The sequence below is a fragment of the Odontomachus brunneus genome, unplaced genomic scaffold (assembly GCF_010583005.1).
Source record: "Odontomachus brunneus isolate Ranch 3 - 2012 unplaced genomic scaffold, Obru_v1 Obru_scaffold_079, whole genome shotgun sequence".
In the NCBI taxonomy this organism is placed as follows: Eukaryota; Metazoa; Arthropoda; class Insecta; order Hymenoptera; family Formicidae; genus Odontomachus; species Odontomachus brunneus.
In genome coordinates, this window is record NW_022639529.1 from 17,535 (window position 1) to 35,663 (window position 18,129).

Sequence of the window (18,129 nt, forward strand, 5' to 3'; positions counted from 1 at the left end):
GAGGAATTCATCGCGATATGTCTTATTAATTCACGTTTATGAGTATTTTGTTAGTAATATTTATTTCAAAATAATGCACGAAGCTCGACAACTCACGTAATGTAACAGAAATATATATACGGCTTATATATAGCTGTTTAAATGATAACAGTACACAGAACATTAATAACAATGTACAAGTACGTTTGTATGTATCGAAAAAGTTGTTGACAAGATAAATTGTAACTATTGAGATGACAAACTAGAAGTATTCATTATAGGAGAGAAACAATATGCAAACATGATACATTACTTATGAATATCTACTTTAAACTATTCAAAAAATACAAAGTCCGCCAAGAAAGTTACTTTAGTAATTTTGTTGTAATTTTTAACAAAACTTTAGATATTTCGGTAATGTACTAGAAAGGTTACTCTAAGTTAACTAACCCACTAAAAAAATGTTCTTTGATCCGAATTGATCACCCATCCTTTTTTGGAACATATTACGTTCTAATCCTTAAATTTTTGCGATCGTGCAATACGCGATTATCGTAATGATTCTAAGGATGTCCTTAGGACTTACATAACGTATCTTTTTATAGCATTCACAGAATAATATAATATGTTTATGAGCAGACATTTAAATGACGGAACAACATTAAATATTCCACAAATGTTGGTACAATGTATATTATTGATCTAGTGATTGTATCACTCCTTTTTGTTGTTCAACGAAAGATTAAGCTATAAGCTATTTGAGTTTTTGGTATTTCGCTTTAAAATTTTTTTTGTTTATATTATTCATAACAACATTTTTAATATTAAAATCTGAAAATAATCTAATTGGTTCTTTTCAACAAAATAACAGATCTTATTCAATAAAATGATAATTTATACATAAGTATATTATTTTAAAACTGTCGAACACGATTTTTTTTTAATTCTTCCAAATGTTGCAATATTGATAAGAATTTGTAAAAAAATATCAACTTTTACGAGTCACTTTTCCAATTGGAACACTTTCCATCTTTTCGCTGCAGAGTAGAGTGTACAAAGGTTTTCAGCATTGCTCATTACGAATGTAATATAAAAATCAGAATTTGGCAGATGACAAATGTCAATTTCCTGTCAACATATAATTATTATATTCTAACACTTTAAGGCGCATAGTTTATGGAACATTCTAGTAATTTTTTTTAATGAAATATTGTAAGAAGCATTAAATAGCACATTTATAAGTCTTTATTTGCCCGATCCTAAGTGATCCCTATTGACATATACTATGTTAATCTTCAAGTATCACTGGTACCAATTAATATCACTGGACATCATCATCCTTCCAGCGGACAAAGGTAACATAACAGAAATAATGAAAGAAGAAAACTATAACAAGAATATATAGGAACTTCACACCGACGATACTTAATAGAAACTGAAGAAAGACCCCACTCATTCCTTAAAAGCACAAATAACGAAACTTATAAAGAACAGTATTCTGCCAGACAAAATAAAAACCATCCTAATCCCAAAAAATGTAACACTTCCAAGAATATCCGGCCTTCCCAAGTTACACAAAAGCAATGTAACACTTAGAACTATAGTGAGCGCCCAAAACTTCCTAACATACATATGGCATGCTTTTTAGTGAGTAAACTGGAACCACCAAAATCAGCGAAAACACCCCCTACACGGTCAGAAACTTAGCGGGTTTCAAATAGAAGATAAAATGGACCCAAATTCAACCAATCGACATCCCGGTACTTCTCGACGTATCATTTTTATTCACACAGGTCCCAAATTCAAACATCATAAATAAAAAAGACATCAAAACAAGTTCCATCCGATCTTATCCCTCTAATCGAACACTGCCTGACCATTACAAATTTCAGCTACAATAATCAATTCTATAAACAAATTTCAGGTGCAGCCATGGGATCCCCAATCTCTTCAGTCATAGCTAACATCTTTCTGGCACATTTCGAATCTCAAGTCATCCAAAAGTGCCAATTAAAACTCCGAATATGGCTTCGATATGTAGATGACACTTTCATGTGGCAAGACGGTAAAGAAAAACTCCAGAAATTCCTATATGCACTCAACATACAATATCCCAAAATTATCTTTACAATGGAAGTTGAACAAAACATCAGGCTCTTTTTCCTTGATGTCCTAGTCACAAGAAGAACAGATGGCTTTTTAGATCACCAAGTTTTTAGGAAACTTACATACACCAAACGATATCTCCATGCCCAATCACACCATCAGCTAGCTCAAAAATAATCGATCTTCGATTCGCTAATAAACAGAGCATTAACATCTGCGACAAGAACAGCATCCAAAGCGAACCCAAGTATCTCAAGAACACTCTTCAAAATCATGGCTATACGGCAACACAATAGGAGCGATATGTAACATAATAATATACAATCGTATATATTCTTTTGTTCATTACAGTATGAACTACAATTTCACACAAAATCGGGAAGGAAAATCACAATACATATTTCTTAACGAATGTATACTATTAAAAGATCTATATTTTATTGCCGACTATGATTACACTTGTACTTAATTTACAATTACAGATGACTCGAGAGACGCTAACAGTTTCAGATTTGCTTTCATATTTTTTAATATATTTTGACAATTTAAATTGGAAAAGTCGATATTAGCAAGTTATATTATTGATTACAAAGCACAGTTTGAAGAAAATAATCTACATAAAGCATTGGGATTACTATCATCACCTATCACTTGCAGAACACGAACAATAGAGATAGACAAATAGAGATTTATAAGACAATTACATACAACAGTTATAGGCATAGAATGATTGTAGCTGCATATAATATTGCCTATAATTATGATATAGCATGCGACAAATTGTAAAATTTAAAGGCACTATATATATGTATGGCCAGCATTCTATTACCTCATATTCAATATATTTCACATATTTTGAAAAAATGAGAAACACTATACTAACAAACTTTATACTAATAAATTATATACTGATAAATGAGCAAATATATTTTAACAAAAATACTATTAATTTATGACTGAATATATGCCTCAGTAAAAAATTTCTAATTTATACTCGAATATTATGAAAAATTGATTATCATCAACTATACCAAAATAAAAATAGGATCAAACAATACATAACCTCCTGCCTCCTGGGTCGGTCATGTGTATTCAATTTATGAATACATAATAAAATGGGCATTTCGGTAATAAAATCCACCAGTCGTATAATTTCTATGTGGCATATAACCGCGGAACTTATTTTCCCTGTGTAATCGATTTCTGGTTGTACCTGTTTGTTCTTGTATCTTGTCTATAACATTTTGCACTGTATTTTCCAAAACAGCGGTTAAAAGTAACGGACATTCTTGCGCTATTATTGCTTCTAAAGATTTGGACCATGTTTCTATGTAAAGCAATTCTATTTCAAACAGTACGATCACATTTGGTTTTTCATATGAATCTAAGCGTACAAAATCGTGATACGGTTCTGATACGCTTCTAACATAAACTTTCTGTCTATAGCGACTGCACGAATTACACACAAATCCTAAATCGCTCCACTCAAATTTTAATGGGTTTATTAATACAATATACAATTCCTTCGTATTTTTGAAGTAATGTAAGAAAATATGCCATATTTCCAAATATATTATATCTGTTTTGTTTACATCTATAACATGAATAATATATTTACGTCTATTCTTTGAAAGAGATAATAAATTTGATTCCTGCAACGCATAGTATAACGTTAGCGGACCGGATGCATAATCAGAATACGTACGTTGCTGAAATGTCCAGTAAAACACTAAGATAGAAGGGTCTAAATTTAACCTATGGGCAGAAATATTATTATTATTGAATATATAGTTGCTAATAAATGTAATAGTGTCATAACAAGGTTTTGCATCAGGAAATTTGGTGAACTTATATTTGTTTTCAAGTAAAATTTGTTCTGTATAGCCGTTTATATGGAAGATATTCATGTTCAGTAATAGCAACAACTCATGGCAGCACTTCTCATGCAATGCTTCAAATAGCATTTGGTCATCATCACAAAAATTGGCTGAATAGCAAATGCTGCAGCACCTTATGTTTGTCTGTCGGAAACACACACCACACGATTTTGCACACATTATCATCTCCATTTCGTATGGAGGTAAGCCACGTGACAAAATAGAGGGCATTTGATGTAAAATTACTTTCCGTGATTTTATCCATTCTCCTAAGCTAGGATACATATCCGAGAATGATTTGTCTGTTATTACCCTTCCTATAGCTTTGCAGATTTGAAAGTGTGTGTTTCTGTGTATCGCCTCATGTTCCTCGGAACAGTAAGAAATCATGTAGCACTGATTACACGTTATCAAGTCTTTGCTGGGACGTTTGCAAACATGACAAATGTTTGGATTAAAAAACTCATTATATCTGTCTTCTGTGTATGGACCATTAAAAGTTGATATTGAGAACAAATTCATCGCGATATGTCTTATTAATTATCGTTTAGGAGTAGTTTATTTGTAATATTTATTTCAAAATAATGCGCGAAGCTCGACAACTTACGGAATGTAACAGAAATATGTATACGGGTTATATATAGGCGTTTAACCGGTAAAAGTACACAGAACATTAATAACAATATACAATATGTTTGTAGGTATCGAAAAAGTTGTTGACAAGATAAATTCTAACTGTTGAGATAACGAACTAGAAATATTCGTTAGTGGAAAGAAACAATATGTATGACAATTTATGTATAAATATATTATTTTAAAAACGCAAAATAAAATGCAAACCAAAGTTACACAAAAAAACTAAATATTATATATTGTATATTATCATATATGTGTGAATTATATATATTTATATAATTATAGAAAATAAAGAATTATTTTTTATTGATAAATATATTGTAATATTTGCTAATATATATATTATAATATTCTGTAACTATTATAAAGATACATTATGTAAGTCCTAAGGATACCGTTAAAGTCTTTACGATTAGCGCATGCCGTTCGATCGTCAAATTTAAGAAATGCTTGGTACGGTCAGTATATAGATGGGTATTGCTTTAGACTAAAAAATGTTTCCTATTTAACAGCTTATTTTACTTCAAGTGCCTTTTATAGCACAACACTGATATACTTAAAGTTTTAAAATTGCTATACTTAAAGTTTCCAAAATTACAACAAATTTATTAAACTATTTTCCTTGATAAACTTTGTGATTTATTTTGTGTAAGTAAATTTGTGTAAGTAAATTTACGAAATTATCTTCCTTGATAAATTTTGTTATTTATTTTAAACTAAGTTTTCATAATAAGCGTATCATATTTCTCATATTATCATGTTTAATTAAAATAAGAATTGTATATATATTAATTATATATAAGCAGTATCAAGCAGCAATATACAAAATTGTGCGTACGTAAAACGTCTTGTAAAATTATATATAATCATATAACGAACTAAACATAATTTTACACACTTCTATCAAATTTTATACAGTTATATATACTTGTATATTAAAGAGTTTTTATATAAATGACAGTAAATTAATTAAAGTGAATTTTAACTATTGTGTTTTCAAAAGTAAACTCAAAAGTATATTTGCATTTTACTTAAAAAAACATCGCAGTATTTAAATAACCCAAAAATTAACTAGTTCAATAAATTGAAATAAATTTTAAGTTTAGGGGTATTATTGTTAACATATTTTATAATACTTTATGTAACTCCAAAAAAGTGTAAACAGATTTTCATGAAAGAAGCGTTTGCTGATTCTTTAGATCTTTTAGACCCAACAAATGCAGAAGTTAGGAAGTTCAGGTCAAAGATTGTGCTAAAATTTCGACTCTGAGAACATCAGATGTGTTAAAGCCTTTACACTTAAATTGTAGTAGCAATTGTAATGTAACACGTACCGTAAAATTGATGAATCACATTGAATATTATCGAAACGTAATTTTGCCAATTTTGTGAATAGTCGCTTATAATTGGTTAATTTTTACCATACGCCTTATGTTATTGTTATGTCAACTTATTTGTGAAGACTCATACGATCGAACGTTGTATATCGTGATGCGCGTTGTCTCATCACCGCTAGGCTGGTACGTATATCACGTTCGTGATTGGAAATTGGTGGAGAAACAAATTGACGATGGAAAATATGGTATAATATGTTAATCAAAAGGGAGCTTGCTTCGATTTTAAAGACAAATTGAGTTTTATTGTACTTTATGGAAGCAGATTATTTATCGAGTTTTCGTAGTATAAAGGTATGATATTTTTACACACAACAACATAAAACAAAAAATTACATATGAAAATTTAATTAAGTAAATTATATATAGAGATATACATATTTTATCATCGAGAACGTAACACGTAATGTAATGTGTTAATCAAAAGGGGATTTACTTCAATTGTGCAAACAAATTGTGTTTTATTATGCTTATTATATTCTGTGAAAGCAGATAATTCATCGAGTAATCACAATGAACAGGAATCGCATCTTTACATAACCATATATACAAAATTATATATTAGTTATATGCATAGTCACAATGTATATCAGAATTTACAGATAAATTAAATGTATTCGACGCATTTTGTTGAAAATCGAGACAAACATTTTGATGATCCTAACATAACAGAGAGTAGGTTAAATATTTAAATAAAGTTACCGAAAATTCGTTGATTATTCTAGATGATAAGAGGTTATACAGAGTTTCCAAGATTTGTCTCCGCAACGTTCGTGGAAACATGGATCGATTAGAGATGAACATAAAAGTTAAATACTGTTTGCGATATTTACAATAAATCTCGAGATACTCATTATAGAAGATTGAGGAATGATTACACGCAATAGGCAAATCTATTGTTGTAAAAATGTAAGCTAACGTATTGGGAGTGTGAATAAGTTTTCGCCGTTTCACCATCAGATAGCGGTATAAAAATTTTGTGTGTATAATTCAAGATGATGACGCATCTATAATGAAGTTCTATAACCTATGTTTAAAATCAGTGCGTGTCTTTCTATTAACCTATAAAGAATATTTTCTTTTCGTAGGGTAAAACATGTTAAATTTCGTGTCAAATAAACCGTTTTTGCGGGGAATTTTACTACACTACTTTATTCAGAAGAAATCTGCAGCTAAAGCACACAGAATTCTTGTAGAAACCTATGGTGATCATGTTCTGTCGGAAAGAACATGCAGAGATTGGTTTAACCGATTTAAAAATGGTGATTTTGATGTTCAAGATAGAGAACGCAGTGGTGCACCAAAAAAGTTTCAAAACGAAGAATTGGAAACATTACTTGCTGAAGATCCATGTCAGACGCATTCCGATGTTGCAAAATCATTAGGAGTTGATCGAACAACAGTTTCGAAACGTCTGACAGCATTAGGAATGATACAAAAGGAAGGATCTTGGGTGCCATAAGAACTGAAGCAGAGAGACGTCGAACGGCGTTTTGTCACGTGTGAACAGCTGCTTCAACGACAAAAAAGGAAAGGTTTCTTACATCGTATTGTGACTGGTGATGAAAAGTGGATATACTACAGTAATCCCAAGCGTAAAAAATCGTGGGTTAAGCCCGACGAAGCAGTAGCATCAACGCCAAAGCGGAATATCCACGGTTCCAAACTCATGCTCTGCATTTGGTGAGATCAGTTGGGGGTAGTGTATTACGAGCTACTCCAAGCCAACCAAACCATCACAGGAGATCTCTATCGACGACAATTGATGCGTTTGAGCCGAGCATTGAAAGAAAAACAACCGCAATATGAGCAAAGACACGATAAGGTGATTTTGCTGCATGGTAACGCTCGGCCGCATGTCGCGTTATCGGTCAAAACATACCTCGAAACGCTGAAATGGAAAGTCCTACCCCACCCGCCGTACTCTCCAGACATTGTGCCTTCTGATTACTATTTATTTCGATCGATGACTAACGGCCTGGCTAAGCAGCACTTCACTTCGTATGAAGAAACGAAAAAATGGATCGATTCGTGGATAGCCGTAAAAGAAGTGTCGTTTTTTTGACGTGGAATTCAAATGCTGCCAGAAAGATGGGAAAAAGTAGTCTCCAGTGATGGGCAATACTTTAATTGACTTGTTTTTTTATTATTTTTTTTAAATAAAGGATTTATTTTCACAAAAAATGGCGAGAACTTATTCACACTCCCAATATGTTCATACATTAAATCAAATTGAACAAAGAAGTTCATTATTTTGCAAATATCCACCTAAAATTTAATTATTAATGAAAAAAATCGGTATATATTTGCCCAGATAATAGTACAAAATCTTCAGAGAAAGGATATTCTAGGATATTCTCAGGATGTATGAATGCTCGTAAAACGTCTTTAAAAGGAAGACGTCTGCATGGGTGTGCGATAATGCACAAATCTTCTTCCATTATTGTCTAAAAATCTATGTGATCACTTGCAAAATGATAGAGGACTTTTATGTTCAGTTTGAATTAACGTATAAATGATAAAATGGCAGACGGCGCCACAACAACTCATTTAACATATGGAGCATGATTACTTACCAATCTTCTTTAATTAATATTTCCATATTTATTGCGAATATATTAAAATGGTGTTAAACTTTTACGTTCACCTCAATGTGTTCTATGTTCCAATAAACTTGGTGAAAATCAATCAGTGACGTCCTGTATGTTGGAATATGCGACAACGCGTGTGCTAAATTTTCCTTCGATTCTGGCAAAGATTTCTTTGGACATAATGAATTTTATTAAATTGAAGGAAGTTTGTCTATTGGAATAGTCCAAATAATCTAATTTTTAATTCGACAAATACTATTGTTTGACATTACAAACAATTCAATTATATGATCTAAAGAAGAAGAAAATTTTGTATAATTGTCTTATTTTAAAATGGTTCAGTAATTCTGTTCAAATAATTTATAAAACTTGTCTTCCTTTTTTGTGTTATTGACAACCTGTCGTTGTTATTACATCATCGTATGTGTATCCTTCTGTATCCGCGATATTTTAGATAAATGTTCCATCATTCGATGATCGGTACGAATAATCATCCTTCTTACTGATCACGGTCTAGATTATTTGACTTTAAATGTGTAGAAATTAGTGATGACGATTAGCTTCAACTGGTTGGCAGTTGCACTGAAAAAAATATTTGAAAATATATATTTGTGGGATATAAAATTGTGGGATAGAAATAAAATTTATTTCTAAACACTTATCTCCCACCTTGCATTTTAAATCCAATAAATAAATATTAAAATATATTTTTTCTCAATGTGACCAGTTGTAGCATTTTGCTTATTAGGAATACTTATAAGTTGACCAAAAAGTTATTCTATGCCACACTTACTATTAATCGTGGAAAATAGTGCAAAAATAGAGGGCGATATATAACCGATATTATAATACAATCGCATATAAACTTTATTTCAATACAGTGAGGATTACACATTTACAAAATCGGGAAAGAAGAACATAATACTAATTTACAAATAAATATATATTATTAAAAGATTTATATTGCATTGTCGATTATAATTACATATATATTTAATTTAAAATTACAGTTGATAACTTGAGCGACGTTAATAATTCCAGATTTGTTTTCATATTTATTAATATATTTTGACAATTAAGTTGAAAAAGTCAATGATAGCGAGTTATGAATATTGATTACAAAATACGGTGTGAAGAATATAATCTACTTAAAACACATTCAAAATTATTATCATTACATACCACTTGCAGAACACGAACAATGAAGTAGGTATTCACAAGACAATTATATAATACACCGTATAAAATGATCATAACTGCATATAATACTGCCTGAAATTATGGCATAGCATGCGACAAATTTTAAAACTCAAATATACTACCAGCAATATACTACCAGTATATATACGACCAGCATTCTGTTATCTCATATACAACATATTTTACATATTTGGAAAAGATGAGAAACTATATACTAACACACTATATACTAATAAAATCTATACTGACAAACGAGCATATATATACTTTAATAAAAATATTAATTTATTACTGCATATATGCCTCAGTAAAAAATTTCTAATTTATACTCGAATATTATTAAAAATTGTGTAACATCAACTATACCAAAATAAAAACAGGATCAAATAATATATAAACTTCAGTCGTTGACAGGAACGGTCATGTGATTTAAATTTATGAATACATAATAAAATGCATATTTGGGTAATAAAATCCACCAGTCATATAATTTCTATGTGGCATATAACTGCGGAATTTATTTTCTCTGTATATTCGATTTCTATTTATACCTGTTTTTATTTCTATCTTGTTTACATTCTCTTGCACTGTATTTTCCGAATTAGCGGTTAAAAGTAACGGACACTCTTGCGCTATTATGGCTTCTACAGATTCAAACCATTTCTCTATTGAAAGACATTCTATTTCAAACAGTATGATAACATTCGGTTTTTCATATGAATCTAAGTGTACAAAATCGTGATACGGTTCTGATACGCTTTTAACATAAAGTTTCTGTTTATAAAATCTACAGTTACAACAGACAAATCTAAAATCGCTCGATTCAAAATTTAACGAATTAATAAATACAATATACAGTTCCTTCGTTGTTCTAAAGCAATGTAAAAAAATATGCCATATTTTTAAACATATTATATCTATTTTGTTTACACCTATAACATGAATGATATATTTACGTGCACTTTTTGGAAGAGGTATTAAATTTGATTCCTGCAACGCATAGTATAACGTCAGCGGGCCGGATACATAATCAGAATATATACGTTGATTTAGTGACCAGTAGAACACTAAGTCAGAAGGGTCTAAGTTTAAGTGACTAACAGGAATCTTATTTATAGGTACATACTTGTTAATAAATGTAAAAGTGTCATGAGATTTTGCACAAGAAAATCTGGTGAACTTATATTTGTCTTCAAGTAAAATTTGTTCTGTATAGCCGTTTATATGGAAGATATTCATGTTCAGTAATAGCAACAACTCAGGGCAGCACTTCTCATGAAATACATTAAATAATAATTGGTCATCATCACAAAAATTTGCTGAATAGCAGATGTTGCAGGGCTTTATATTTGCCTGCCGGAAACACACATAACACGATTTTGCGCACATTATCATCTCAATTTCGTACTGGTGTATGTCACGTGAGAGACTAGAGCGTATTTGATGTAAAATTCCTTTGCGTGTTTCTATCCATTCTCCCAAGCTAGGATACGTATTCAAGAATAATTTGTCTGTTATTACCCTTTCTATAGCTTTGCAAATCTGAGAGTGTGTGTTTCTGTGCATCGCCTCATGCTCCTCGGAACAGTAAGAAATCATGTAGCACCGATTACACGTTATCAAGTCTTCGCTGGGCTGTTTGCAAACATGACAAACGTTTGGATTAAAAAACTCATTATATCTGTCTTCTGTGTATGGACCATGAAAAATTGATACTAAATGAAAATTCATCGCGATACGTCTTATTAATTATCGTTTATGAGTAGTTTGTAATATTTATTTCAAAGTAATGCGCGAAGCTCGACAACTCACGTAATGTAACAGAAATATATATACGGGTTATATATAAGTGTTTAACTGGTAACAGTACACAGAACATTAATAACAATGTACAAGTATGTTTGTATGTATCGAAAAAGTTGTTGACAAAATAAATTGTAACTGTTGAGATGACGAACTAGAAATATTCGTTAGTGGAAAAATACAATATGGAAGCATGATGTATTACTTATGAATATCTACTTTAAAGTATTCAAAACAAAGTACAAAGTTCACCAAGAAAATTCTTTTAGTAAATTTGTTGTAATTACAGCCACACGAAATTAGTAAAGCTATCAATAACAGCTAGAATATGAACATAATTCTTATTAGTAGACTTTAGCGACCATAGATGGTCTAAATGATACGTGTGCAACGGAATATCGTTTTTAATCAATGGATTAAGTAAACCTTCTTGCTTGCCTGCTTTCTTACTACCTGAAATGCAAGGTACGCAATTCGCAATTACATTTTTAATTTTTTTTGTTAACATTGGAACGTAGTATTCTTGTTGATAATCGCTTCGGTACGCTTTTGGTACGCAAAATGACCTTTACCATGAGCCATCCGGATGATTTCGTTTTGCATTTCATACCGCACAGCAAGTAATTTACAACCGTCTTTGTATTTATATAATACGTTATTATATATAAGATGATCATCGTAAGGCTTATTTTTTAAAACTTCCATGATAGCTCGTAGTTCCGGATCATTTTCCTGTGCATTTGTGACTTTAACTGCAACATTATCCTCGTTATTAATAGCCATAATCGGATAACGACTAGGACTATCGACGTGTTTAATTCTAGAACCGGATCTATGTTCAACAGATGCATCGAATTCTTCAATTAATAAAGCCCATCTTGCAATCTTAGCGGATAATTTAGTCTTCCTCATTGTCTGTTTAAAAGCAGCACAATCTGTTATAATTTTAAATTTAGTACCCAAAAGATAATGGCGAAATTTCTCTAGAGCCCTTATAACGGCCAAAACTGCAAGCTCGTAGCTTGTATATCTGGACTCTATTTCGGTCGTTTTATGACTCATGTAATATATCGGATGAAATTTATCATCTTCAGGACTTTTTTGTAATAAAATTGCCCCAAAACCGTCTTTACACGCGTCGGTGTGTAATTCCGTTTTAAACTTCTGATTGAAGATTTTCAAAACTGGACCATGACTCAATTCTAATTTCAGCTGTTCAAAAGATTCTTTTTCCTTAAAACCGAATTGAAATATACTCCGTAGCATATCACTTAAAGGCTTTACTTTAATTGCGTAAGATTCTATAAATTTTCTAAAATATCCTGAGAATCCGAGAAAACTCTGAACATCTTTTAATGTACGCGGTGCTGGAAAGTTTAAAACGGCTTGCACCTTATTGGATGATGGATGAATTCTACCATTTTCTATTATATATCCAAGGTACTCAATTCTTGATTGCAATAAGTAGCATTTACTCTTATTAATATCTAACCCATAATCACTCGCGACTTGAAGAACCTTCTGCAATCGATTAATACCCTCTATTACATCAGGTTGCGATTATAATTAAATCATCCAAGTATATAGTAAAATTCCGTCATTAATTAAAAGTCTAAAAATATGGTTGATGAATCTTTGGAAATCGAATTTGTGGGTGGCGAATTGCACAGCCCAAAAGGTACTTTTAAGAACCAGTATTGACCTTGATTGGTGACGAACGTGGTATACTTAAGACTATGTATATCTACGTCAACATGAAAAAAACCAGTTCTAAGATCAATTGTACTGAATATACGAGCCTCAGCTAATTGGTCAAGTTGATCTTCAATAATCGGGAGCGGATACTTGTCTCTGATCATTACTTGATTGATTTTCCCGTAGTCCACACAGAGTCGAGGAGAACCGTTTTTCTTCTTTACGACAACCACTGTACTTGCGTATTCAGATGAACATGGCTCCACAATTTTTTCGTCAATCCAATCATTCACCTGTTTTTCAACACTATTTGCTTCCTTCGGAGGTAATCGTCGTGCATTTTGAAAAATAAGTGTTTCAATGTTATACTCAATTGAATATCAGTCGTTTTAATCTTATTAGGCTTATATGCTAACATCATGTTTTCTACCATATTTTTAGACTCTTTACTAATCGTCAAACCTGTGTTAATCGTCTCATCCTTTTCCGCTTGTAATTTAATTTGAGACAGAAAAACCACAACACTAGGCTTATTTACTATAATGCCCTGCTGATTAATTGTTATTTCAGTCTAATTAATAAAATCTGTTCCCAAGATTACACTGACATCTAAAGCCTTTGAAGGAATTACGTGAAACGTTAAAGGAAAATTCAAACTGTCGACTATAATTGTTGTTTGAAAATGTCCAAGCGTCTTAACTTGACCCTGAGCAATACCCGTCAAGAGTACTTCTGACTCACATAGTTTTGAAGTATCAATAAGCTTAAATTTATCCTCGCGTATCAGAGAAAGATGACTACCTGTATCTAGTAAGACGTCAAATTTCTTATCTTCAATCGAAATTTCTTTAAACATTCGACTTACGTTAATAGTTTTCACAAGAATATTAGCTGCTGCTTGCGCGTCGCTAGAATCACTCGTACCGGAACATTTTTTTTACTCATGACCAAATTTGTTACATTTAAAGCATTTCTTACCCCAATCCTTGAATTTACATGTATTCGTTTTATGCCCATTCTCACCGCAGTTATAACAGCGATGTCGTTTTCAACGTCTTCTGCTGGTCGTCTTTTGAAAATTTATTGTCATCCTTGGTCAATTTGTTCGAAGACTCCTTTTTTGGATTACCCCTGCTGCCTGAACTGCTACCTGCTGAACATCGCTCTTGGATTTTTTCGTTTGTACGAAGGCGCGTCCTGAATTCGCTATAATCTCGAGCTCCGTACAAAATTTTTTTATTGCTGTTGTCAGGAATACCATCGATTACGTTTTGAATTACCGATTCAACCTCGACATCTCCCTGAGCCGCCAGCTCCCTCATGGCCAAATAATATTCTTGAAGGCTTTCGTCCATCTTCCTCCTTTCGGCAAGCTTCCTATAAATGTCGGCAATACTTATTTTGAGGCCAAATTTCTCCTTCAACGCAGCTTTCAAGACCCTTCCAAGACTGTGTGACCTTCAACCCTCGTACAAATATTTTGGCAACACCTTGGATAGATTTACGAGCGAACAACAATTTCTGCATCTCGTTCCACTCAAACATAGTTGCTAAATCTTCAAAGTCTGCGATCCATTTCTCAACTGGATACCCATCGCTTCCGTCATTGGAAGTGACTCAACAAGCCATTTTAAACGCCTCAAAGCAATGGGAATGATTCAGAAGCCAGGAAATTGGGTGCCGTACGAATTGAAGCCGAGAGATGTTGAACGACGTTTGTTTGCTTGTGAATAGCTGCTTGAAAGGCAAAGACGGCAGGGATTTCTGCATCGCATTGTGACTGGGGACGAAACATGGGTTCATTACGATAACCCCAAGCGCGGAAAATCATGGAAAGTTCCCGGCCATGCTTCCACGTCGACGGCCAAACCGAATATTCACGCTCCAAGGTCATGCTCTGTATTTCGTGGGACCAGCTCGGCGTAGTGTATTATGAGCTGTTAAAACTGACTGAAACAATCACAGGCGATCGGTATCGAATACAATTGATGCGTTTGAGCCGAGCATCGAAAGACAAACGGCCGCAATACAACGAGAGACACGATAAAGTGATTTTGCAGCATGACAATGCTCGACCCCACGTTGCGAAAGTGGTCAAGACATACTTGGAAACATTGAAATGGGAAGTCCTACCCCATCCGCCGTATTCTCCAGACGTTGCTCCCTCTGACTATCACTTGTTTCGATCAATGGCACACGGCCTGGCTGACCAGCACTTCCGGTTTTATGAAGAAGTAAAAAATTGGATCGATTCGTGGATCGCCTCAAAAGATGACCAGTTTTTTGGACGCGGGATTCGTACGCTGCCCGAAAGATGGGAGAAAGTAGTGGCCAGCGATGAAAAATAATTTGAATCATAAATGTATAACCAGTTTTTTACAATAAAACCTCGAATTTCGGAAAAAAAAGGCGGAAGCAAAGTTGTACACCTAACATATAAACATACAAATCAGTGCTTCTTATAAGCGATAGAGTATCTGTCTAATGTAACCATAAGGTAACCATAAAATGAAAATAAAATTAGTTAATAATAGTAATTTCTTACAAATTCTCAGGATATTCCAAGTAATGATTCGCAAAATATTTATTATAATAAAGTTCCAAAGAATACTTTAGAATAAATTAGGCTCGGATAATTCTTCAGGAATTCTTCAGATATTCATTTTCTTAATTATTTAGGTCTTTTCTAAAATGAATTTTCTATGAAATTCTATTCATCTCTGTGCTATCTGAGTTAACATTTTTCCATTAACATATCTTTGAACATCATCCTACTAACTGAATAATTGCGACGATGCAAGAGAGTAAGAAATGGTAGGACAAGTACTATAAAATTTATTTCTAAGAGCCAAATGCTTGAGATTCAAGCACATAAAAAATAAATAGCAACATGTGTAAATAATATTCTGTTGGTTACATACACCACAGTTGATATAAATGAACATTAGATAAAAATCTGTCACATTTGCTTTTCGAACAGCTGATTAAAAATGATCTTTCGAAAACGTATTATAGACGTTTTTAAATGATGTTACTATCACGACAAAATTGTCCACGTTTTTTAAACGTCAGTTATTAGTTACACGACCTCTAGGACTGGTAATCATCATTTATCGACGTAAAAATGACGTGACGTTGCTGGCTGGGGATGAAATGATATGTAGCATTGATAGCGCGCATTTTCAACATGCCTATAATCAATTTTATTCTTAAAACATTTATGTCCAAGATCGGATATTTTATGGACATCCAAATTATGGACATTAACGGATGTCCAAAATCGGATATCTTATGGACGTCCATTGCATGTCCCTGGATTTATAAACGTAAAATGGACATAAAATGGATGTTTGTAGGACAACCTGTGCTATCTGGGTTTTACTGGGAATACTCGATAAATAATTTGGTCCTACAGAGTACAGTAAAACTGAAGTTGTCTTCAAAATCGAAGCAAACCCCCTTTTGATTAACACATTATACTATATTTTCCACCGTCAATTTGTTTCTCCACCAATTCTCAATCGCGAGCGTGATATACGTACCAGCATAGCGGTGTTGAGACCGCCCGTATCACAATATACAATGTTCGCTCGTTTTTCAGAATTTTTTATAAACTTTATAGTATTTCAAGAAATTTTGAGAAAATGCAATACTAAGAATTTAATTAAAAAATTTTGAAAAATTTCTCAGAGCTACGTGAAAAAAATAAATAATTTTTATTTCTAGTTATTTTTCGGTAAAGTTGACAGAATTTGAATAAAAAATTATTGAAACCAATAATTTTGTAAATATTTCAATAAATATCTTAGAAAATAGAGGTCACATAAAAAATGTTTTTAAACAAAAGTTGTTGGCTTCTTTACATAGAACAAAATTCCGTAATAAAAAATAAATGTATCTATTTAAAAAGCAAAGTTGATCTTCGAATAACTTTCAAAATAATCTCCAAAGTCAAAATCAAGGTCACATTCAGATGTCCCTCTTTAAAGCCGACAACTTTTGTCTGAAACATTTTTACTGAATAAGCTGGGCTGAAGAATTATCAGAATTGATAATTTAAAATGGGACATTCTGTACTTCAAATATTCAATATTTTCTATTAAAAATCGAGACAAACATTTTGATTGACCTAATATAATACAGAGTAAGTTAAATATTAAAATAATGTTACCCAAAAATTCGTTGATTATTCTAGATGAAAAGAGGATATACTGTGTGTCCAAGATTTGTTTCGCAACGTTCGTAAAAACGTAGATCGATTTGAGGTGAACATAAAAGTTCCATCCTGTTTTATGATATTTACAATAAATCTCGAGATACTAATTATAGAAGATTAAGTAATGATTACACGCAATAGGCAGATGGATTGTGGTAAAGATGTATACTATCGTATGTTTGTATATTAAATTAAACTGAACAAAAAGTCTTTCATTGTTTTGCAATTAACCACCTAAAATTTTAGTTATTAATGAAAAAAATCGTTATATGTTTGCCCAGATAATAGCAAAAATCTTTAGAGAATGTCCTAGGATATTCTTAGGATGTATGAATTACTTAGAATGTCCTTAGAATTGTCCTTAGAACGTCATTAGAACGCCATTAGAAACGTTTTTTTGCTGATTTGTGCTGTATGGATGCGTGTGATCATGCATTAATCTTCTTTGATTATGGTCTAAAAGTCTATGTGGTCACTTGCAAAATGATAAAGCACTTTTATGTTCAATTTCAATTAACGTATAAAGTATAAAACGGCAGACGGCGTCACGACAACTTATTTAATATATTGAGCATGATTACTCACCAATCTTTTTTAATTAATATTTCCATATTTATTGCGAATATCACAAG

At 32.2% G+C, this 18,129-nt stretch overlaps 1 protein-coding gene across 2 annotated transcripts; it reads right to left on the reverse strand.

Moving 5' to 3' along the window:
- Positions 1–283: 283 nt before the first annotated feature.
- On the reverse strand, positions 284–4,557 carry LOC116847523. Of its 2 annotated transcripts, XM_032822615.1 has the most exons (3): positions 3,791–4,557; positions 3,149–3,679; positions 284–1,107 (listed from the first exon to the last, which is right to left on the reverse strand). In XM_032822615.1, the coding sequence occupies exons 1-2, from the start codon at positions 4,482–4,484 to the stop codon at positions 3,183–3,185; spliced, it is 1,191 nt and encodes a 396-aa protein (XP_032678506.1). In that variant the 5' UTR covers positions 4,485–4,557; the 3' UTR covers positions 284–1,107; positions 3,149–3,182. The 2 variants fall into 2 exon arrangements, with proteins under 2 accessions (XP_032678506.1, XP_032678505.1); XM_032822614.1 differs by having other exon boundaries at positions 3,149–4,557.
- Positions 4,558–18,129: the final 13,572 nt, after the last annotated feature.

What these genes read in the sequence shown, in the direction of transcription:
- LOC116847523 (XM_032822614.1), bottom strand. Translation starts at nt 4,484, where the DNA reads ATGAATTTGTTCTCAATATCAACTTTTAATGGTCCATACACAGAAGAC.